The sequence below is a fragment of the Physeter macrocephalus genome, chromosome 12, assembly GCF_002837175.3.
Source record: "Physeter macrocephalus isolate SW-GA chromosome 12, ASM283717v5, whole genome shotgun sequence".
NCBI lineage: Eukaryota > Metazoa > Chordata > Mammalia > Artiodactyla > Physeteridae > Physeter > Physeter macrocephalus.
In genome coordinates, this window is record NC_041225.1 from 55,468,377 (window position 1) to 55,492,035 (window position 23,659).

Sequence of the window (23,659 nt, forward strand, 5' to 3'; positions counted from 1 at the left end):
GACATGGGTTCGAGCCCTGGTCTGGGAAGATCCCACATGCCGCAGAGCAACTAAGCCCGTGCACCACAACTACTGAGGCTGCGCTCTAGAGCCCCGCGAGCCACAACTACTGAGCCCGCATGCTGCAACTACTGAAGCCCACGAACCTAGAGCCCGTGCTCCACAACAAGAGAAGCCACCGCAATGAGAAGCCCACGCACCACAACGAAGAGTAGCCCCCACTCGCTGCAACTAGAGAAAGCTCAGGCACAGCAATGAAGACCCAATGCAGCCAAAAATAAATAAATAAATTTATTATTTTTTTTTAAAAAGTGGTGTGGTGGAGGGAATAATTCAAATGACTGCTTCTCATCAGAAGCAATGGAAGCCAGAAGACAATAAAATGATATCCTTAGAGTGCTTAAAGAAAAAAAAGAATGTCAACTCAGTCTTGTATATTCAGTGAAAGTATTATTGAAAAATGAAAGCAAAATAAAGACAATGAGCAAAAGAGCTAAGCGACTTTGTCACCAGCAGATGTGCACTACATGAGATGCTAAATGATGTTCTTCATTCTTCAGGCTGAAAAGAAATGATACCAAATGGAAAGCCTCTTCATTCCCTCCTACAGTATGCAAAGTAGTAAGTAAATGGGTACAAAAATAAAAGACTGGTTGTCTCCCCCAAGTAATTTCCTTAAAAGAAACTGATCATTTAGAAGAAAAATAATAGATTGTAAGGTGGGGTTTTTAAAAATTATGACAAATGTTGTGGGGATAAGTAATTAAATTCATTCTAAGGTTATTATGATTTTGAAGTGGAAAGTGGTAAAAACACTGATTCTAAATGGACTTTGATACATTAAAAATGCAGGACAAAACAAAAAATTGTTAGCTCTAGAGCAATGACTAAAAAAATAAAGGTATAGCTAAATAAGCCAATGAGGAACCAAAATGAAATATTAAAAAATATCCAATTAACCCAAAGAAAAAACAAGACAAAAGGAACAAATGGAAAAAAAAAATAGGAAGATGGCGGGCTTCCCTGGTGGTGCAGTGGTTGAGAGTCCGCCTGCCAATGCAAGGGACACGGGTTCGTGCCCCGGTCCGGGAAGATCCCACATGCCGCAGAGCGGCTAGGCCCGTGAGCCATGGCCGCTGAGCCTGTGCGTCCGGAGCCTGTGCTCCGCAACGGGAGAGGCCACAACAGTGAGAGGCCCGCATACTGCAAAAAAAAAACAAAAAACACACACACACAAAAAAAATATATAGGAAGATGGCAAACTTAAACCCAACTAAATCAATGATTACATTAAATGTAAATACACTAAACATTCAAAAAAGACAGAGATTATCAGACTGGATAATAGAAGCAAAACTATATACTGTGTATAGTAGGGGCACTTTTAATATAAAGACAGAGATAGGTTGAAAGTAAAAGGTAGGAAAAAAGATACATATGCAAATAACCATAGGAAAAATGGTGCTGCTATATGAATGTCAAAGTAGACTTCAAGAGTAAAAGTATTTCTAGATATAAAATGGGTCAACATCAGAAAAACATAATAACCCTAAATAAGAGATTTAAAATACATGAAGCAAAAATTTAGACAATAAGAGAAAAATAGACAAATGTATAATCATACTTGGAGATATTAACAACCCTCTCTCAGTAACTGCTATAAGGAGACAAAAAATTACCACTAAGACTATAGAACAGATAGCCCTGTCCACATGATAGATGAGCCACGTGTAATTTTTAGTTTTCTTTAGTCACATTAAAAAGTAAAATGAAGAAAACAATTTTAATATTACTTTATTTATTAACCCAATATATCCAACATACTCTCATTTGGACTCAAAATCAATATTTTAAAATTAAGATATTTACATTCTTCTTTCATACTGTCTTTGAAATCTACTGTGTATTTACACTTACAGCACCTTTCAATTCAGACACTAAATGCTTATCAAAATCACATGATCACTTAGATTTCATAAAATTTACAACTGAAGAGGTAGATTCACATACACAAGTTGTTCCAAACATACTTAAAGTTTTCCAGTAACTGAATCAAACACCTAAAAATCATTTTCCATTGATCTGTGCATCCATACTGATAAAATTACTTGTTCTTTAAATATAAACTAAAATTAAATTTAAAATTCATTTCTTTAGTCACAATACCCATTTTGCTTTTTTTCTTCTTTAAATTTATTTATTAATTTATTTATTTATTTTTGGCTGCATTGGGTCTTCGTTGCTGCACACAGGCTTGTTGTGGCAAGCAGGGGCTACTCTTCATTGCAGTGCGCGGGCTTCTCATTGCGGTGGCTTCTCTTGCTGCGGAGCAGAGGCTCTAGGTACGCCGGCTTCAGTAGTTGTGGCGCATGGGCTTAGCTGCTCTGTGGCATGTGGGATCTTCCTGGACCAGGGATCGAACCTGTGTCCCCTGCATTGGCAGATGGATTCTTAACCACTGCGCCACCAGGGAAGTCCCCATTTTGCTTTAACATGCATATAATTGACTGAGGCTGACCATTTTTCCATGTATAATTTTGTTTCCTCTTGTATGAACTGTCTATTCATAATCTAGGCAGCTTTAAGAAAACAAAGAGTGTAAATTACAGCCCAGAAGTCCCTTTAACTCTATAGTAGCAAATTATTAAATGCTTAACCAGTGTATTTTGCAGATAGTTTTCAAAAATAAATGATGTGCTGCTTGCATATTTTAGAATACAGTGGGGTACCTTGTCTACAATACAATACATAATTTAATGCTGGAAACTAATCAAAAAGGTTTATAGTTCCTATATATTTGCTTACATAATATATCTATGATTTACTTCTTAGAGAATGCTCAGTCAGGAACGTTTTGTTTCAGTTTAACATTATAAAGCAAACTGTGTTTTTCCTATAGGAATAATGTGGTTCTCTCAACTGAATGGGGGTAAAAAGCTGGAACTGCCTAAAAACACACAACAGATAGCAAAACTGGTTAAAGCCCCATTGCCGCCTCTCTTATAAGCACAAACAGGCAAAGCCTCAAATTGAAATGGCTTTATTTTCAATAACCCTACCCTGCTTTCATGACCTTTATTACAATTAAGAGTCCCACAATAAAGGTCAAAATTCAAATTTATAACTATAAACACTATGAACAACTCGAAATTAAGGATCATTGGCTAATGAGCTGACGCTAATAATAGAGCAAAAAAATCTGGAGTCAGTGCTTAGCACAGAAAAATGTATTCTGTGCTCTACTTTTTTTATATTTTCTTCAAATTTTAGAATTTTTTTCCTTTAACTATGATCTCAAAAAAAAGTATATCATCAAAAGTCAAAAAAAATTTTAAGTAAAAAAATTATCACTCTAGAAATAAAGCATGGCATTTTAAATCTACAGAAGTGAGGAATAAAAGACTACGAGTTATATTCCAGGTTCAAACTATCATGTTCAACAAAGTACAGTTGTGAAAGACAAGAAAATATAACTGAAAGAAGCATAGATCTCTAGGTCAATACAATTACCAGTCATTTTTGTTATAAGGGACAGACTGATTAACAATGTGGGAAAACGGTGATAGAATGTATCAGCAAATCCATAAAACGCTGAACCAAAGAGAATATTTTCTCAAAGGCACTATGTACAGTCTTCAAAATGCCTAAAAACTGGGTAAGTGAGCTATCAAAGGAATACGTTTTTAGCTTCAAAGATGATTAGACAGGTTTAGAAAGAAAATTGATCAGCACTGAAAATTCAGTGGAAACTGTTAAATGCCATTACAGATGGACTGAAGAATTTTCCAGTAATGTTACCTGGAAGTTAAGAAGGAATTCACTATTTGAAATCACTATCAACAAAACAAAGTTTTTCAGGAAGTGAATGCAGAAGTAAAGCCAAGAAAGAGACAGCAATGCATAGTTTCAAGGCAAACTTGACCTAATTGTTAGAATCTCACTCAAAATAGTTCAGCAACAAAGCACTTTCAAAGTGGAAAAAGCAAGGAATCACTGAAGACAGCATTTGCTATTCAAAGTTTTAAAGCATCACCAAGCAAAATATGAACCAGATGATAGTAACTTTGGATATAATTATAAGGTCTCTGGAATACTGTAGACCTCTTAAACTTGCTAAAGCAAATTCTACCAGGGAAAGAGGGTCTCCTGACTTGCATTTTTATCTTGCTCTTAAGAAGAGGCTCTAGGGAATTCCCTGGTGGTTCAGTGGTTAGGACTCCGAGCTTCCACTGCAAGGGGCACGGGTTCAACCTGATCAGGGAACCAAGATCCCACAAGCCCTGTGGCACGGCCAAAAAAAAAGTCAATCAATTAATTCAGCCAATGTAGTTCAAGAAAAAAAAAAGTCATTAAAAGGTTGTGTTAGTATTAAGTATATAATCATTACTAAGTAATAATATATTTATGCTAGATATCTAATTTATGCTCTTAATAAATGCCTGAAATTATCTTGTCCAATCTTCTTTTCGTTTATTTTCAAGATCAAGCATGATATAGAATGAAATAGATCCCCTAAAACAAAACTCAATGAGAAACAATGCAAACTTACAGGAACTAATGATCTGACTTAACACTGTTTACCCAGGAACCAATTAAGTAGTAAGGTCTAAGGTCATGCATAAAGAGAATCCAGGTGGTCTTCACTCCCTAGAAATGGGGACTTCAAAAAGGCAGCAATGCACAATGACTACTAAGACTACTGAGCGAAAAGCTGATGGGATAGATTATAATGGCTAAATTAATGCCTAACCTCCTGATCAGTCTTAACATTACAAAGAGACAACCAAAAGTTCTGTGGCTCCTGATGTGATGCATCAGGAAGCACAAGACACCATCAAAGATGTATGTCCGAGGAAAAATTTTTAAAAACATGAAACTGATCAAGCCTCTAGATCTAACTATGGGAAAGGAAAGATAAGAGACATGTTCACCACCACCACCACCACAGAGATGGAGTCAGAAAACTCTAGAACATAGGAAATTCCACAAACAAACAAACAAACCTGGACAAATAAATTGCAAGAGCAAAGGGGGAAAAGCAGGGAAAAAAGGGGGGAAAGAGACTTCAGAGCCGTATCAACCAAATGCAGTGTGTGGGCCTTGTTCAAGCAAATCAACTATAACAAATTTGAAACAATCAGGGAAATATGAAGTCTGGATATTTGGTATTAAGGAATTATTTTTCTAGCATGATAATAGTACCACGGCTATGTTTTTTAAAAATCTTTAATCTTTTAAAGACACAAAACATTCATACAATCTGTTATTTGCTTCAAAATAGTCTGGTACGGAGGCTGGCTATGGAAAATAAATAAAACAGTGGCCATTAGAATGATAATTGTTTAATTTGGGAGATGTACATACACAGGTTCCTTATGTTGTTCTCTTTACTTCTGTACATATTTGAAAATTCCATAAGAGTAAGTTTGTGGGGTTTTTTTAAGTGGTGAAGCTAACAGAGGCTTTATTAGGAAATGAAGTAGATCTAGGTTAGAAAGATAGAGATACAGGCTACAGCTAGTAGAAGCGAGAAAAAGTCTCTCAAATATTCTAGAACACTGCTTCTCAATCTTTCTTCTGCTTCCACAGCATTTTAGTGATTGGGAGGGGCAGGAGGGTGCTGTGAAGGATCAAAACAAAATGTTTTCAAAATATACAAGGTCAAGTGACTATAAAATTCTGAACCTACCCCATCACTCCCCTCACCCCACTTGTCCAGAAATACAGTTCTAAACACATATCAATTCTTGCCTCCTAAAAGCTGGAAAAAAAAAAACCTATTCTAAGAAATGTATTACTAGTTGGCTAACTAAAAGAATATACTCAGTCTTTAGAAGGGAGAACTGAAAAGAATCAGGTTTAAAATCAAATGCATTAAACCCCTAAAAAGAAAATTTTAGGCCCAGATGGCTTCACTGGAAATTTGGTGAACTACCAACCATTTAAGAATGAAATTATACAAATTCTACACAGACTTTTACAGAAAAAAAAGGAAAGGAACATTTTCCAACTCATTTTATGAAGCCAATATAATTATCCCAATATCAAAACCAGACAAAAACATTACAAGAAAACAAAACTACTGACCAACATCCCTCATGAACAGACATAAAAACCCTTAATCAAAATCCAGTATTCAGGGCTTCCCTGGTGGCGCAGTGGTTGAGAGTCCGCCTGCCGATGCGGGGAGCGCGGGTTCGTGCCCTGGTCCGGGAGGATCCCACATGCCGCGGAGAGGCTGGGCCCGTGAGCTATGGCCGCTGAGCCTGCGCTCCGCAGCGGGAGAGGCCGCGACAGTGAGAGGCCCGCGTACCGCAAAAAAAAAAAAAAAATCCAGTACTCAGAATATATAAAGAACTCTTACAACTCAATAAGAACAATTTTTAAATGGGCAAGAAACGCTTCAAAGAAGATACATGAATGATCAATAAGCACATGAAAATATACTCACACCATTAGATGCTAAGAAAAAATACAAATTAATACCACTACATACTCACTGAAATAGCTAAAATTTACAAGACTGACAAAAATAGAGTTGGTGGGAAACAACTAGCACTCACATATATTTCTGGTGAGAGTATAAAACAATACAACCACTTTAAAAAACTTTCTGGCAATACATTATATAAAGTTAAATACATACCATACAACCAGCAATCACGCTCCTAGGTACTTAAAAGAGAAATTAAACATATGACAACAAATAACTCAAACACAAATGTTTGTATATTGGAGAAGGGGACATTTTTTAACTCCTACAAGTGTTTTAAGTTTTAACCATCAAGAGACTATGCATACACTCCCTAGAATGTCAAGAAATTTTAGGACATTCAAGTTCTAGTACAGATGCTTGAAAATTAGCCTCAATAGAGCTGGAAGAACAGAGGCCTGGATATTGCCCCACACTGCCAAGGTGACCCAGCAGATCTGTGACAATGTGCATGCTGTGAGCCACAATAGTGCTTGAGTCTCAGCCAATCTTCCCAGCGTAAACATGGCTGCTGCTTCCCTTTCCACCTTCTAAATCTCGAATACATTTCTCTTTCAGCCAATTCCAACTCAAATCATTCAAGGAAACATGTTTCTGGCTCAGCTGATCTCACACAACCCCAAGTCACCGTAGTAAGTAGCAGACGTTACAAAATCCTATAATCCATACAGTCATAAATGTATATTTCTTTGAAGCTCATTGATTCCAGATAAACCTGGGTACTAATTTAGACTTTACCTCCAACCAGCATGTCAACTTCAGGAATTCACTTAAACAACTTGACTTTAAGATATTGCACTGGCTAATTAAGGACATTTTGATGATATCTCTAAATTGCTTTCCAACTCCATTATGTCCTGACTCTAAGATCTACCTTCTTATTATTTTTTAATTTAAAAGAACTGAGTATAGAAAATTCAACCAATAAACATGATCTTCGATCATTGTGCATACCTGTATGTTAGTTCTAAATGTATGAAGTTTTACAATACTTATTTTTTAGAGATACATACTGTACTCTTTGTGGAGGAAAAGACATGATGTGTGGGATTTGCTTCAAAATAATAAGGGAAAGAAGGAAGTGCCAGGGAAGAAAGGGAGTAAACATGAAACACAATAGGCCATAGGGACTTCCCTGGTGGTCCAGTGGTTAAGACTCCACACTTCCACTGCACGGGGAGCAGGTTCGATCCCTGATCGGGAACTAAGATCCTACATGCCACACGGTGCGACCAAAATAAACAACAACCAAAAAAAAGGCAAAACAATATAAAAGATGAATTCTAAAGGGTTTCCCTGGTGGTGCGGTGGTTAAGAATCTGCCTGCCAACGCAGGGGACGTGGGTTTGAGCCCTGGTCCAGGAAGTTCCCACATGCCGTGGAGCAACTAAGCCCGTGCGCCACAACTACTGAGCCTGCACTCTAGAGCCTGCGAGCCACAACTACTGAGCACGCATGCCACAACTACTGAAGCCCGCGTGCCTAGAGCCCATGCTCTGCAACAAGAAAAGCCACCGGAATGAGAAGCCCGTGCACCACAACAAAGAGTAGCCCCCGCTCACCACAGCTAGAGAAAGCCTGAGCACAGCAACGAAGACCCAACACAGCCAAAAATAAATTAAAAAAAAAAAAAAACAAACAATAGGCCATAAATTAATAATTGCTGAAGTTCATAAGTGTTGAATGTGGGTAATGGGTTCATTACACTATTCTACTTCTGTATGTGTTTGAAATTCTCCATAGTAAAGTGTTTATAAAAAAAAAATTAGCCTCAATACTTAAAATTAAATCTAATATATCACTCACAGGGGCTTCAGAGATTATGCAGCCAAATTCACTCTTTTTAAAGATAAGGAAAACACAAGGCTAGACCACTGTTTGGAGAGAAAACTGGGCGTGGTCTTATTAATTTAATGTTATTTCCTCTACATTAGTGCTTCTCAAACTTTTAAAATGCATATGACTCACCTGGGGATCTTGTTAAAATGAATATTCTGATTCAGGAAATCTGGGATGGAGCCTGAAACTGCATTTCTAAATAACTTCCTGGTGATGCCAACATCAATAATCCTCTGAACAGAACAGAGTACCAAGGATCATGATATTTTACAGGTATTTAGTACGTAAAGATCGTTCAGTTTATTTTACTTCATGTGGTTTCTAGTGATGCTACTGTTTTCACTGAAGGAAAAAAAAGTTTTCAAGCTAAACTATAATCCTCCATTTTTCCTGGGAGACTGCTAATACTCTGATAAAACTAACCACTCCAGTCAAAGTACTGTGGATTCTGTATAAAGTGAAAAGAGGCAGTGTACATAGACATCCCTACTTTAAGACTATAAATGTACAAATTTGGTCTGGAGTCATCATCAGTCACCTGGGTGAGCTTTTAATAGCAGGATTCCCTCTCCCTGCCCAAAAAGATGTCGCCTGGAATAAGAATACTGACAAAGACACAAACTAGGACTTCAAAAAAATTTAAGGAGAGGAGCAGCTACTACAAGAAAGGGTTTAACTATTTGCTTCTATAAAATAATGTTATTAGTAACTTATAAAGTTAAATTTATCTCATATAAAACTGGAACTATGATGCAAACTGCAAAAATAAAAACTATAAAGACTCCAGAAGACCTACAAATAATGTCAGATATCAGATACTTTCCCCCATCAGCTTTGCCCACTTGACCAACAAGACCATCCTAAATAACCAAGCTTTAAAAATACTTTTAAAGAGCATATAATGTAGTTCATATTTCCTTCCTTCATTACTATCAAATCAGGAGATAAACAAAAAGTTGTTTTCCTATACGATTCAAACATTTTCCACTTGAAATCTACTGTTTCCACAGTAACCAGCACTGATGTCACAGAATCTTTGCTGTTCCCATTTAAAAAATACTGAAGATAAAAATGCTTTTATGCATTTATCTAAACAGATGAAGAAAATTGTAAAATAGATTACAAAATATTTTTCCCAAAGTTTATCATCAAATATCAACCAGCTCTTAAAGCATATATTTAAATAAGAAGTAAGTATACGCCACAGAATAAATAATGGCTCAGGAGACTCTAAGCAACAAGACAGAAATTCAGAAAAATTCTATTTAGGTTCCACAACTTAGAGTCCTCAGTAAGGTTCTTCTCTATTTTCTCCTAAAGGAAAGTCTTGCAGAAAATCTCACCCAAGTCACCCAAAGGGTCTGGCATCTTTTGTACCTTTTTTCAAAGGTTGGGGAGATACACTCTTGTTCTGTGGTCCAGATTTTTAAAGAATTAGAGTATACAATACTGAAACTTTTTGAATTTAATTTTTAGATAAGTTATTTATATGCTAGAGGAATTCTCACACAAATGCACAGAAGAGACAAGGTTCCTTGTTCACTGAAGTATTGTCTGTAACTGCACAAAAAAAAAAATTGGAACCTAAATATCCACGGATAAATAAACCATGAAATAGAGAATTAAAATTAATGAATACGATTAAATGTGTACACATAGATAAAACTCAAAACCAATGTTGAATGAAAAAACAAATCCAGACACAAAATACATAGTTTGAGCCACTTTCTAAAAATTTTTAAATACAGCACTATACCATATATTGTTTATGGAAAAAAATAAATATATATATTATAGGACTATTAAAAAACCAGGAAACATACATAGTAACTTCAAGATAGGTGTATATCTAGGGAGGGAGGGAAGAGGAAAAAAGAAAGATGTCAGGAGAACACTAACTGTACAGTAACATTTTATTTCTTTTTAAAAAAAGGATTCAAAACAAATATGGCAAATATTATGGATTAGATCTACGCAATGGGCACTTGGGCATCTATTATATTTTCCTCTGTCATTTTTGTAAGTTTGAAATACATTACAATTGTTTCTAATGAAGTATTTTAAGATGCTTAAGAATTTACTTCTATAGGGAAAGGAATTTATTTATTGAATGACTCTATAACTTTATGCTGGGCACTGTGAGAGGAATCCTCTCAACAACGCTGTGACTTAGCAATTATCCCCATTTCAGAGAAGAAATGTGGACATTCAAAGAAGTTTAAAAATAAAAATTCTTCCAAGATTCTACAGCTAAAAAGTAGTATAGGAATCAAGATTTCTATTTAAGTCTTTTTATTAAGTCCATGCTGTTTCCTCTATACCAAACTGCCTTTCAACGTTACAGGATAATTCTTATAAAGATCAATCTTTGTCCCCCAGTGGTATAGCCATAGAAAGAAGGTTCAAATCAGTCCATATTTTTAAATGATGCTTATCACTTAAAGTAAATCCCTGATATTAGCTCATCTATTCTTATGAGTAAAAAATAACAAGTACAGATTATGTATGGGTTTAAAGGGTTTGGTTTTGTTTGGGAAAGGTGGACTGATAAGCATCCTGTATTTGAGATTTTAAGGTCTGGATTAAACTGGATTTCTGGACAAAAACTAGAGTAACCAAAATAATCAAAACTACAAAAACACATAACCATTCCTTGACATAGCAACAGGAAAAAAAAAAATGTTTGCTACAGAATAGTCGATCCATCTGAAATTTAATTATACATGGGTCTAAAACCAAGTTATACTGTCAATATTTAATAAGCCCCAGCCACACCGTAAAACAGTGAGTCCCATGCACACTAAAGCTTAAAAGAACCACCTGGGTGGCTTGTTTGGAATACAGACTCTTGATTCTCATCTCCAAAGTTGATTCAGCTCAGATATGGGGTCCAGGAATCTACATCTGTAACAAGCACCCCACTAACAACCACCAAGGCAATTCTGATGCCGGGGTGAAAGGACTAGAAGTGGGGATGCATAAGCCTTTATTCCTTCAATATTCACTGAACACCTACAACATGGTTCTAAGAACTGCAGATTCAGTACCAAACAAAATAAACAACAAAGAAAATCCTTCCCTTAGGAATTCATTACATCCAAAAGGTGAGGAGATAGAAAACAAATATATGACATCAGCTGGTGTTAAGTGCCATAGAGAAAAATAAAACAGGCTACGGGAAATGAAAGCCAGGGTTGCCATTTTACAAAAGAACAGTCAGGCAAGTCTTCTCTAATAAGGAGACATTTGAGCAGAGAACTGAAAGAAGTGGCTATCTGGGAGAAGAGGTGAAAACATTATTAGGAACTTTCTCATTCCTTGAAATAATTTACTGTATGAAATAATTTTAGGTGTTCCTTTTACTATAGAAGAGAGAAAAACACTTAAAGTGCTTACTCTATACTAATGACTATATAATCCTCAAAATCACTTTGTGGGATTAGCTAAGAGTTTCCTTGCAGTTTGCTTAAACGAAATTTAACATTTTGTAAGTAATCGGATCACGATGTACACCCAGGTCTTTGTAATTATCAGATCCATCACTTTCCAACTATGCACGTTCGTTAAACTCAGAAGTGAATTCTTATGTGCTCAAGATTTTTAGAAAGCCTAAAAAAGTTATCAAAAATACAGTTTGTTTTTTTAGGTATAAAGCAGAGAAATTTATTTCTCATCTTTATAACAAATCTTGGCAACAGCTATTTTTTCTCTTTATTTTTTCCAAAAATCTCCTTGTCAAAACTTAATGATTTATAGTCAGTAAATCATTTATACAGTCCCCCAACATTTGGGAAACAATTTTTTCTTCATAAGCTATGTAGAAGGGCAGGTTTTAAATTGCAGACTTTTAAAACATAAGATGCAATAAAATTATACTTTCCCATATTTAGTAAGATATGCATATATATGTAAATAAATGTGCAACTCATTGTTTCATATTCACTGATTCCAACAAGGCTCAGCACACCTATACAATGTGTCATGAATTGAGGAAGGTTCTCCCACCCTACCTACTTCAAACTAGTAATCAGAGAGCAAGGCACTATGCTAGATACTAAAGAAGTACAATTTGCTACTAATAGTCCTTACTCTCAAAGTTCTGACACAAACAAGTATAAAAGGACAGTACAAAGAAAAAGAGCTATATTGGATTATTTAAACTAGGGTTATCAGTGAAGACACCCTGGAGAAGGCTGTATCCATGAGACTCAGATTAAGCTAACCTTAAAAGTTTAGGCTAAGAATGCTAGGCATTATCCTGAGGAGAGCCATGGAAAATTCTCAAGCAGAGTGACAGGATCAAAGCTGTGCTGCAGAGATAAACTGAAAGTGATGAGTGAGTAAGAAGTATAATGAGAGTCTAAAAACAGGGAAATCAGATATAAGGCAAGTGGTAGAGCCCGAATGTAAGGTGAAAAGCCCAAAGTCAAGGTGTGACAGTAAAAACAGAGAGCGATGCATGCAAGAGCTAGCTAGTTCTTCAACATCCTTCTTTGGAGTAGGCAACAGGTAACACTAAATTATTCCGTATACATTCTCTTTTCTATAGGCCTTTATAAAGCGACAATGTACTAAATTTCCATTTCCAAAAGTATTGTTGGTACAGTGACTCCAAGGTTTTGTAACACAGCAATCAGGAATCCAACAAAACCAGAGTAAGTATGTTGCCTTGATTTAGGCAAATAGTTTAACCATTCTCTTTGTGGCCCCCAAATTAACTCTGTAGTAAGTTAAAAGATATTAAACTCATAGAAGAGCTAGTGAAATTTGGGATAACCAGTTAACAAAGGAGTTATTAAAAAAACAATACATACAAGCTTAAATTTAGAATAGCGTTTTCATGACAAATCTCAAATAGGTATCTGCCAAGACTCTGGAAATAAGACACTAAGTTCTACTTTGCTCCAGCTCGCAACCTCAGATGACTTGTTATAGCTGCAGTTTAAAAAAAAGGAAAGAAAAGTAGAGTATATACTTAAATCCCAACCTTGGCTCAATACAGGCAAAATTCCTACTAAGAGAGCAGTTGTAAAAAAGAAATAGTGCCAAAAAGAGACAAATAAACATCCTTCCAGCTAGATAAAATGTGACTGATTTGAAAAAACAAATGGGATAAGAGAGTCAGAGGTTCTCACTATACTCTCCTTTTGTCCTTTCCCTAAGTTTGGCAATTTTAGAGTACGTGTCAGGATTCCTTGTGGCGGAGAAACACACATGCTCAAAAATAGGGCAGGGAGCACACATCTTTACAGTTTTTAGTCACATTTGGGGGACTATTCAGTTTTTCTAGGAATTATTCAGTTATTTAAATCAATTCTTTGCTCTACTTGGCTACAGAAAAACTCATATTCCTTTTTTTTAGTAAACACGCTCTAACACATTTGATCTTTCAATTGCTTCTATCTAATTGCTTTTAAATACTTTTTAAGCATCCCTTTTAGAAATATTCTTAGAAAGCAGGAACAAGGGCTTTAACTAAAGCTTCCCAACATTCTGCCTATCTTTCTATCTTCAAACAAGTGGTATATGTACAACTCTGCTAAGACCCACCCATTCTTCAAGGACTGATAAGCCCAACCTCCCCCATGAAGTGTTGCTCAACAATGTTAACACACATTAATTTCTACTTCTGAAATTATAAACTTAATGATAAACTTTACTCACAAATATGCATAAGGACTATCTGATCTCCCATCTACATAAAAGCTTAGAAACAGGGATCTGTTCTACACTTTTCTACGTAGGTATTAATTACAAGCAACAGAGAAGCCCTTTTATAAGGCAGGTGCTCAATACAGCAACATAACATCAAGCGGACAAAAAAGGTAGTTCTTTGTCCAAGTATGGTCCTCTATCTGCCTGTCCTACTCCATCTGTTTACTCCCAAAAGAAAACTTATCTCAGCCCCTTCACGTTCTCCTTTACCCTTGAGAAGGAATAACTTTCTTTGTACACTCAATACACATCAGGTGTTTTAAGACATTATCTTTTAACCTTAAATTTCTAAAGTAGATTTTTTTGTTAAGGAAGCCAAAGCTTGTTGGTGGTGGTGATCTGAACCCAGCTCCTCAGCTTGGAAGCTTCTACCACACTACTGGGCATTAAAGCAGATGCCCATACTCTGGCATTATAAAGAGACAGGAATAAACAATCAATATCTCACAAAGAATTTAAAACAATAAAACAGAAAAAGAGAGAAAAAAAAAAGAAACTCCAGCAGCATACCTAAATATTCAAAAGAGACTAGCACTAAGTTAATAAGTGGAGAGTTGCCAATTTATTTAAGAAAAACACCCATATGGAACCATTTTAAATATTTTTTAAAACAAACTATTCTATTTTTTATATACTAGTATACTATTTTTAAAATAATAATATACAAATAATAAATATACCATTTTTAAAACATACTATTCATATGTTTGTTAAAAAACAGACATGAAAAAGAATTTCTTGTATACAAAAGAGCTTTCACAAAGATAAGAAACACTGAGAGCTGGTCAAAGAATACAAAAATGCAATTTAAAAAAGAATTCACGTTCAATTACCATATTAAAATTTCAACATCAACTGTAATTGAAGAAATGCAAGTGAAACAGTGAGATCCCCATTTTTCCTATGCGTTGGCATTTATTTTTAATTAACACCCACTTGTGAACAAGCAAAAATCTAACCTTAATGGAGACAGAATAAATGGATACAACCTTTTTGAATGGATTTGCTGATGCGTGTCTTCAATTTTGAAAATGTACAGGCCATCTGACCCAGAAATCTACTTTTAAGACCTTACTCTATAGGTCAAGGTTTATCCATAAAGATGCTTAGCTAACATTATTCACAAGAAACAACTCCATAACCAAAAGGAAGATTAGTTTAGTAGAATAATGCCATTTAAAATATCACGTTGTAGAAATTTAATCATATAGAGAAATGTAATATGAAATGAAAAAGTAAATTACAAAATTACAGTAAGATCCTAATCTAGGAAAAATTAAACTATGCATTTTAAAAAGGATGTATACTAAAATGTTAGCAGTGGTTACCACTAGTTGGTATGATTTCTACTTTCTTCTTTTTTCCTTATTTGTATTTTCCAAAGTGTCTACAAAGATTTACTGCTTTTGGAATTAAATTTTAACCTTTTATAACAAAGCATAAATTACCCTATTTCTCAATTAGGTTAAGAGCTGTGATCACAAGTCCTGTTAAATCACAAGTTTAGCTGTAACTTAAAAGGCAGTAAATTTCTGTCTTAATATCCAGTTGTAAGACATTTGGTATCTGGTACATTGCTCAACCTTCCCAAGGACTTTTAGCCTACTTCAGAATTTTTTGAGAAACAATATCCAAGTGTATGCAATAAAAAGCTTCTTGACTCTAAACAAAAATTCCACATAGCCTGCTCATATTGTCAAATCTATCTTAAAATTAAAGGGCTATAAAACAGCAATTTCTGATGATTAATAACTGTTTTTGTCAAAAAAAATAAGAAGAGGGGTGATTTTCGTGTCAAAATTTCTCTCCAACTTATCATTCAAAATTCAACTCCCCCCCACCATTCCAATAAAAGTGAACTTAATCCAGCTTTTAATATCTCATAAACCCATTCATTCAAATACAAAAAGAGCAGCTCGCTGAATGTGCCAATTTCACCCCCTTTACAGAGTTTCTTTGTAGAAGGCTTTAAAGTTTCTAAAGTGCCTTCATAGATTATCATCTATTTAATAACCCAAAAAAAGACCTACAAGCTTGCTAGGGTACATATTAACCATCAGGAAGGAAAAAATGTTACTCCATTCTGAAGGCCATAGGAAGTTTACAGTACTCAAAATTAAGTCTTTAGTTAAAATAAGTATGTTCTTATCACTACCCGTGACTCTTCTATAAATGACTATTACATGAAGGGGAAAAAAAGCTTTTTATGGGATTCATGATTAGTGTGGTTTCAAGTCAACCACTTTTTTAGGCATTCCTGTGCATAAGAGACGTAAATTAGATTTTGTACCTTTACTGTTTGAAAACTCAGTGTACTCTACTGGAAAACTGCCATGACCTTAACTAAGAAATTAATTCACATTGAATCCTGTAACTGAAATAAACAATTTCAGAAGACTATTTTGCCACATGATTAAATGATTCTCTAAAATGCAAGTTTATTAAAATAAAGATAGCTGAGAAGCATGAATGCTTATTTTTATCTTATAAAAACTGAACAAAGACCTTTTTTTTTTTTTGCGGTACGCGGGCCTCTCACTGTTGTGGCCTCTCCCGTTGCGGAGCACAGGCTCCGGACGCACAGGCTCAGCAGCCATGGCTCACGGACCCAGCCGCTCCCCGGCATGTGGGATCTTCCCAGACCGGGGCACGAACCCGTGTCCCCTGCATCGGCAGACGGACTCTCAACCACTGCGCCACCAGGGAAGCCAGAACAAAGACCTTTTAAATCACCTATTTTAAAAATTAAATGTTTAGTTCAAAATCTCTTAAATAACCACATATTATAGTAATAAGTACCATCAAATAGAATGTTTGCCATTGGGTTAAGCACTTTAATCACATTTAATACAATAACTCTAATCATGAACACATTATCAGCATTTTACAGATAAAGTTAAAAATTTACCCACCATCCTTACCCACATTAAACCTTTGTCCACATTATAGGGAAAAAAAATTAGAAGAGACTTTCTGATTGCAAATATACACATATATAATAGAACAAGTAGTCAAACTGGCACATTCTTATATATATATTACTGTCTTACACAGAGCTCTACAATTTACAAAACACTTGTACCCTATCACCTCATTTGTTTCCCACTACAGCCCTTATGGGATTATTATCATTACTGTATGTGAGGGGTTTCAAGCTCAGAGTTTAAACCAAGTCACTCAGCTTTTGATTCCTCATTCTTTTTCCACTACACGATCTTGATTCCCTGTGATTAAAGAAACACTGCCCCCACAATCAGAGTATTACACAATAAACAGGTAAAATGTGCTACAGAGCCTAGATAAACATCATCAGTTACACATTTCCCCAAGTTATTAGTTACTGCTTATTTTGATGCCAATCACAGAAATACAAGTTATACAAATAATTTTATTAAACTGGTACCTTAGCAAGGGAATCCCCTAGAGTCTACGTGTATTGCCCAGAAGATGAACCTCAAAGCCTACTTTATTAATTCTTCTACTTCTTTCTATAGTATCCATCTTTTGCCTTCCTACTTTAAAATTTCCCACTCCACTTAGTGACCTGCCCTATCTTTACTTTTTAACTGTCCCATCTTCTCATTAGTATGATTTCAGACTTCATACAACCAAGTTTTACCCAGTCATCTCTAATGATATGTAATAATTTGCAATGAAGAAAGGCCCCCACCCTCCTCCAAGTCTGGTGAGGAGCAGTAAGAGTACCTCTGAGTAGTTTCAGTGACTGTAGGCCAGTCACAATCACTCCCTTCAATGGGAATAACTTAATTCCCTCACAGGAAGGTTTTAAGAATAAAATCAAAGCAAGGTGTTTAAAGTGCTGTATAAAGTATCAAGTATTATCCTACTGACATATTTTCAGGTTGGTCTTTTTTTCTGGATATCCACTTTTAAAGCTATGGAGAAAACCCTCAATAGTTCTTCTGTATTATGGGTGGTGAAAAAGAGTAAAGGATAGGAAGAAACTTACATGAGTAATGAATTAATTGGGGGATCAAGTTTAGTTATTCTATATTCACATCTCTCTTCCTTAAGTTAAATAATACCCAAGAGAGTAAACAATACAACCCTAAAATAGCTAGACAATCAGAATATGATTACACTTTAAAAAAAAAAAAAAGAAAGAAAAAAAAAAACTTTCCCTGCACCCACTCTGGAAAAAACTCCTTCTGTAAAGCTATAAATCACTATTACAAAAAAGTTTAACTTCTATTCCCATCCCTTACATTTCTGGCTCTTTGACAGCCTGCCAAACAGCTTTGCTTACAATCCTGTGTGTCAAAGAGGTCTTCCAATTGAGCATAAACAACTTCTTAAAATGCATCTTACTACTAGGTCTCACAATTTTAAATACGTTTGAACTCCAGCATCAAACTACATGACAGTCCTCCAGGTATACTCTTAGCAGCTGCTTAATAGCAGATGAATGGAAAAGACACAATTTTGGAAACAGTCTAACAATTTCAAGAAAGTTACTTTCACTTGTGAATACTCAAAAACTTTATCCTAAGTTAAAACACAGAGGTAAACTAAAAATGAATCCGAAAATAGGTGCCTTGGACTTAAGGCCAGAATCTCATTTTAACTCATGGTTTATTTGCCCTATAATAAGTACCTCTTTACTACTGTAAGGAAGCTCTTTCTTCCCCAAATTAAGAATTTCAAAGGATTTCAAAACACTTTACTAAATACTTAATCACATCCACAGATTCTTAGCATCGGACAAAGTCATTAGAATAGAAGAGTTCCTAAGTGCTTTATAAAGGTCTTACAATATAACCCTAGAAAGAGTAAGCACTTCTCTTTGAGAGACACAAAGCATCTTCCTAAGACTAAACTACTGGAGTGGCACCTGACTCACCCCAACTCAACTCTTAAGACTTTATCCAGAAAGCAGAGGGAGACAAAGAGTTTCTACAGCCAAAATCGGATGAGTCCCTACTCATTCACAGCCTGTTTGCTCTTACTTTAAACACAAATCTCAAAAAGTTTACGTGGTTTTTAATGTATTAATGGGTGACTCAGAGCAAATTAGCAGGGAGAGGGACTATTTTAGGCAGTCATTTGATAGGAATGGCTATCAAGTGAAGGATTAATCCCCCACACACACAAAGACAAAAACCTGCGAGAAGCAGACGGGGCATTTAATAAACGATGACCCCTATTTATCAAGTCTTAAGAATAGCATCTCGGGGCTTCCCTGGTTGCGAAGTGGTTAAGAATCCGCCTGCCGATGCAGGGGACATGGGTTTGAGTCCTGGTCCGGGAAGATCCCACATGCCGCCGAGCAACTAAGCCCGTGCGCCACAACTACTGAGGCTGCGCTCTAGAGCCCATGCTCCGCAACGAGAAGCCACCGCAATGAGAAGCCCACCACCACAATGAAGAGTAGCCCCCCTCGCCGCAACTAGAGAAAGCCCACACGCAGCAACAAAGACCCAACTCAGCCAATAAATAAATTAATTTTTTTTAAAAAAAGAACAGCATCTCTTCTCACTGTGCCACAGCCTAAAACGATGTTCATAGCCCTGAGTCATAAAGCAATGCTTCTCCTAATAAGGCAAACACATAAAACGCTTTGAAACTACATCTGAAATGGCATAAGTAGATAAGTAAATAAATACGCACCACCACCCCTCTCCAGGGTCCAAAAGAGCTAAATTAACCAATCCATCAGCATTCCAGAACAACATTACTTGAGAATTCCAACCAGAATAGGTCTAAGGCAAACCTCTCTCCTCTGGCAGCATTTTCTTCTATGTAAACAGTTCTGTCAAGTGCTTTGGTTGGCAAGCAATAATAAAATCAGCTTTATTTCCTATTCTTTTTCCCTTAGCAAAACTTATAGTTTGTCATCACCTCTGACATACGTTCCACACGTCCAAGGTCTACCATGAATGACGAAGTATATTTCACATAAACTTTTCTTTTAAAGTGAGTCTTTTATCAAAATGTTTTACATTTTACCTCACAAAACCTTTATCAGATTGTGGAGAGAAATTTGAAAAACACATTTCATACTTAGTATAGTTAATAAACTCTTATCTATGCCATGGCCATACTTACCTAACCGTAGGCTTTTACTATTTATAAGCCTTGGAAAAACTTTATGCCTTTAAGTAACATCAAAATTCTCAATCAGGATTTCAGGCGTTCAATTCACACCACAATGAAGGATCAAATGCTAAACTCCTAAAAATAGGGCGTTGTGAGTGAGAGGGACACACAACACTCCGCCGCCAAGGCAAATGCGTCTTCCAGGGGGCAGGGGCGCTCCTTGTACACGTACAGTAGGAGCTCACATTCAGCAAAACCGGGGAGCGAATGATCAGGTGACTTCACACCACCGACACTTTCAGTCCGATCGGGCCTTACTGTGATCTCAATATTAGTAAACAGGTCATAACCCCAGTTTTGACAATTAAATCTGAACTTGCATCCTAGCCACGCGCTATCCGCATGAATGGGTTCGGCAACCGAGGGTCCCCGGAACCCGAGCCCCCGGACACAGCCCTGGCCTGCGGACCGCGGTTCCCTCCTGGAAGGGGGTCTGGAGAACCTTCCGACCTGGCAGCGAGGTGTCTCCTCCCCCCGCGAGCTGTGCGTCCTCCTCCTCTGCTGGGCCCATCACGACCTGGTTAACCCTTCCTCCCTCTCCGCGCGAAGGACACAGGACAGCGAGTGCCGGCCGGGTGACAGGTCGCCCGGAGCTCCCTAGGACCTCCCCGCGCCGCCGCCGACCTCCCCGCGCCCCGGGTCTGCGACCCCTGCTCCAGGCCGCCCCCTCTGGGGGGGAGGACGCCGCTACAGCCACGCGGCGAGCGGGAAGGCAGGGGGCCGGGCCGGGCCGGGCGCAGACGCGCGCGCCGCCCGTGCACCCGACAGCTGCGGGAGCCGCGGGCGGAGGACCGCCCTTTCAGGCTGCGCGCCGCGGGAGCTCGGGGGCGCGGCGGGGGCTAGGCCCGGCGGCCAGACGCGGCGGCGGGAGGAGAGCCGAGCCAGAGGCGGACGACGACCCCACAGCCTGCGGCCGGTGCCAACGAGCCCGAGCGGCCCGCGCCCTCTCCCCACCCGGGCCCTGCAGCCTACACCTCGCCGGCCCGTACCTAGGAGGGTTGTGGACGAGACGTGGTTAACCCCGGTGTTTGGGTCGCTGGTTCGCCTTCGGCGCCGCAGCCCCTCGTGCGACTGCTGCCTCCGCGCTGCCTCGTCCCCCTCCGCCATCTTGTACCGATTTAAAATTAACTCCCCACTGACGTCAAACGCCGCCGCCGCTTTATCAACCTCCCGGGAGCCGGCGGGGCGCCGGTGGGTCCTAGTGCCGCCCTCACCTGCGTCTCCTTGTACTCCCCACGCCCTCCCTCGTCCCGCCCCTCGGCTCCCTCGCTCCGCCTCCGCCCTGCTTGCCTTGCAGCCTGCCGCTCGGTTTTCCCAGGCTTCCACCTTGGGGAGAAATTGGGCGGCGCCCCCACCGCAATCGTCTCACACTCCCACCGCCCTAAGCCCAGGACCACACCCCCTTAGCGCTGAGCGGGTCTGTGTAAAACCCGAAGGGCTCTCCAGAGAACCAAGTCCCTCCTTCCCAATCGAGTAACCCAGTTCTCTTTGCAGCTCTTCTCCATAATCGTTGACTCGTGCACTGCACGTGAGGTTGCTTTCATGCTCCTTTCCTTCTCTCCTTTTTATCTCCTCCTCCACTGCTATTCTCCCCCCTCCCTCCTTCGCTACCCCCGCCCCGCACTCCCAAGCTATTGCCGGTGCCCTGCTTTTCCTTTTGATCTTTCTTCGCACAGGTCTCTAATATTGTTTCCCATCTAGAGACCATCCTATGCTTTGTTTGGCATAGCTTCCTTCTACTTATGAGGCCCTCCTCCTATCTTCTTACTGTGCATACCCTTACCCTCCTGCTCCTAGCCCCTTACAGGTGCAAACCAGAAAGCACTATAATCAGAAAATGAACTGTAGCAGGTCCTTTCCTAACTGTGATGAACCTTCTTGTGGGGATCCAGTGACATCCTATAGAAAGTTCAGGTCACTTTTAAAAATAAATATCTGCCTGTGGAAGCTTCTGTGAAACATGGTCCCTATTCTTTTGGATTTTTTCCATTATCACCAGCTGCACTAGAAATTCCTTCTCTCTGGTAAAGGCATGTGTCCAGGTGTCCAAATCGCTGCCTTGTGCAGGTCTTCTCACAGACTTTCATCCAGCATGACCTCTAGAAAAGCACTGTGTGTCACCAAAGCTTGCAAGGTGCCATTCTAGAGGGGTTTGGGGGGCTGTTTATTCATCTGTTTTCTGTATTAATGGAAAGGGATTTGGAGCTCCTCCTGGACTTCCTAACTCCCTGCATCCTGGTTTGATGCCCCGGGACAACCTAAGCCCCAAGACATAAGCCCTGCTTGATGATGGATTTCCTTTCATAATCTCCCTATGAGGCATCTATTTAATATCGCCACAGTCTGCTTTATGCAGGGTATCATCTAAGGTGTGAGACAAGATGCAAAGATGAGTATTTTTGCCATCAAAGAATAAACTTCCAGTTACAAATTAGCAGTTAACTTAGCCCTGAGCACACCCCATTAGGGATGTGCCTTAACCCCAGAGGGTTAAGGCTGCACTACTAGTCAAGTGACCTCCTAACCAGTGTCCTTTCCACTATTAGACAGTTTATCCCATATGCTACTACAGTGCCCTGACAGGTCCAAATCTCCTGACTCCAAGAAGTGTAAAGAAGCCAAACACAAATACAGTCAAGAGATTGAGCGTTGTCCCATGGTCACCTCAAATCCATATGTTTAAAAGGCCTTCCTCCATTTTCTCCCGTCAGCCATCCCTCTTCAATTTCTTATCACAGTGAAACCTCAGTGTTACTGCAGACTTCTCCCTCCCTCTACACCCATCAAGTCCCAGTGAAGTCAATTCTGACTTCTAAATTTCCCTTCAGCTCATCTCCTCTCCATCCCCTCAGCTTCCCTCTTGATTCAGACCCCATTATCTCCCACTGGACTTATTATAACAACCTCCCTGCTGTTCCCCCTTCTCCTGTGGGTCCTCCACACAGACTGGCTTGAGTTTTCTTAGATGCAAATCTATTCATGTGATTTCTCTGCTCAGGATAAAATCCAAGCTCTTCAAAATAGTTGACAAGATCTTTCATGATTTGGGCCCTACCTATGCATCAAGGCTCGTTTTTCACTGCTCTGTCATTTATTCCTTTATTCTTTCATTTAACAAGTGAATTTTGACACTGTTGTGTGTGCTGAACAGACAAGGACAAACAAGACAGACAAAATTGGTTTCCTTGGTTTTTGTTTCTTTCCACACCCACACAGGCCGCCCCACCACAAAAAAGTGAGCATCCAAGAGCTCAAAAATCTGTCTTGTTCAGGCTATGTCTCCAGCACCTAAGCCAGTGTCTAGTACATAACAGGGTCTCAAAAAATAGTTGTGGAATAAATGAATGAATAAACAAATGAATGAATGGGTTACAACCTGATTCTACCACTGATTCACCTAATGTTTCTAAACTTCCAGGTCCTCATTTTTATAACTAATGATATAACAGGAGTCTTATGGGATCAAATCAACGTATTGAGAGCATTTTCTTGACT

The 23,659-nt window shown here is 38.4% G+C and overlaps 1 protein-coding gene across 3 annotated transcripts in view; it reads right to left on the reverse strand.

The window, feature by feature from the left end:
- The window catches only part of ATL2 (atlastin GTPase 2), a 65,930-nt gene extending 44,635 nt beyond the window's left edge, over window positions 1-21,295 (reverse strand). Inside the window, exon 1 of one of the 3 annotated variants that reach the window (XM_007102857.2) lies at window positions 21,154-21,295. In XM_007102857.2, the coding sequence (XP_007102919.2) occupies window positions 21,154-21,271 (118 nt within the window). In that variant the 5' untranslated portion in view covers window positions 21,272-21,295. Of the gene's footprint in view, window positions 1-20,614; window positions 20,706-21,153 lie in introns of those variants that run through there. The other 2 variants (XM_007102858.4, XM_024118838.3) reach the window with 2 other exon arrangements.
- Between the last annotated feature and the right edge of the window lie 2,364 nt (window positions 21,296-23,659).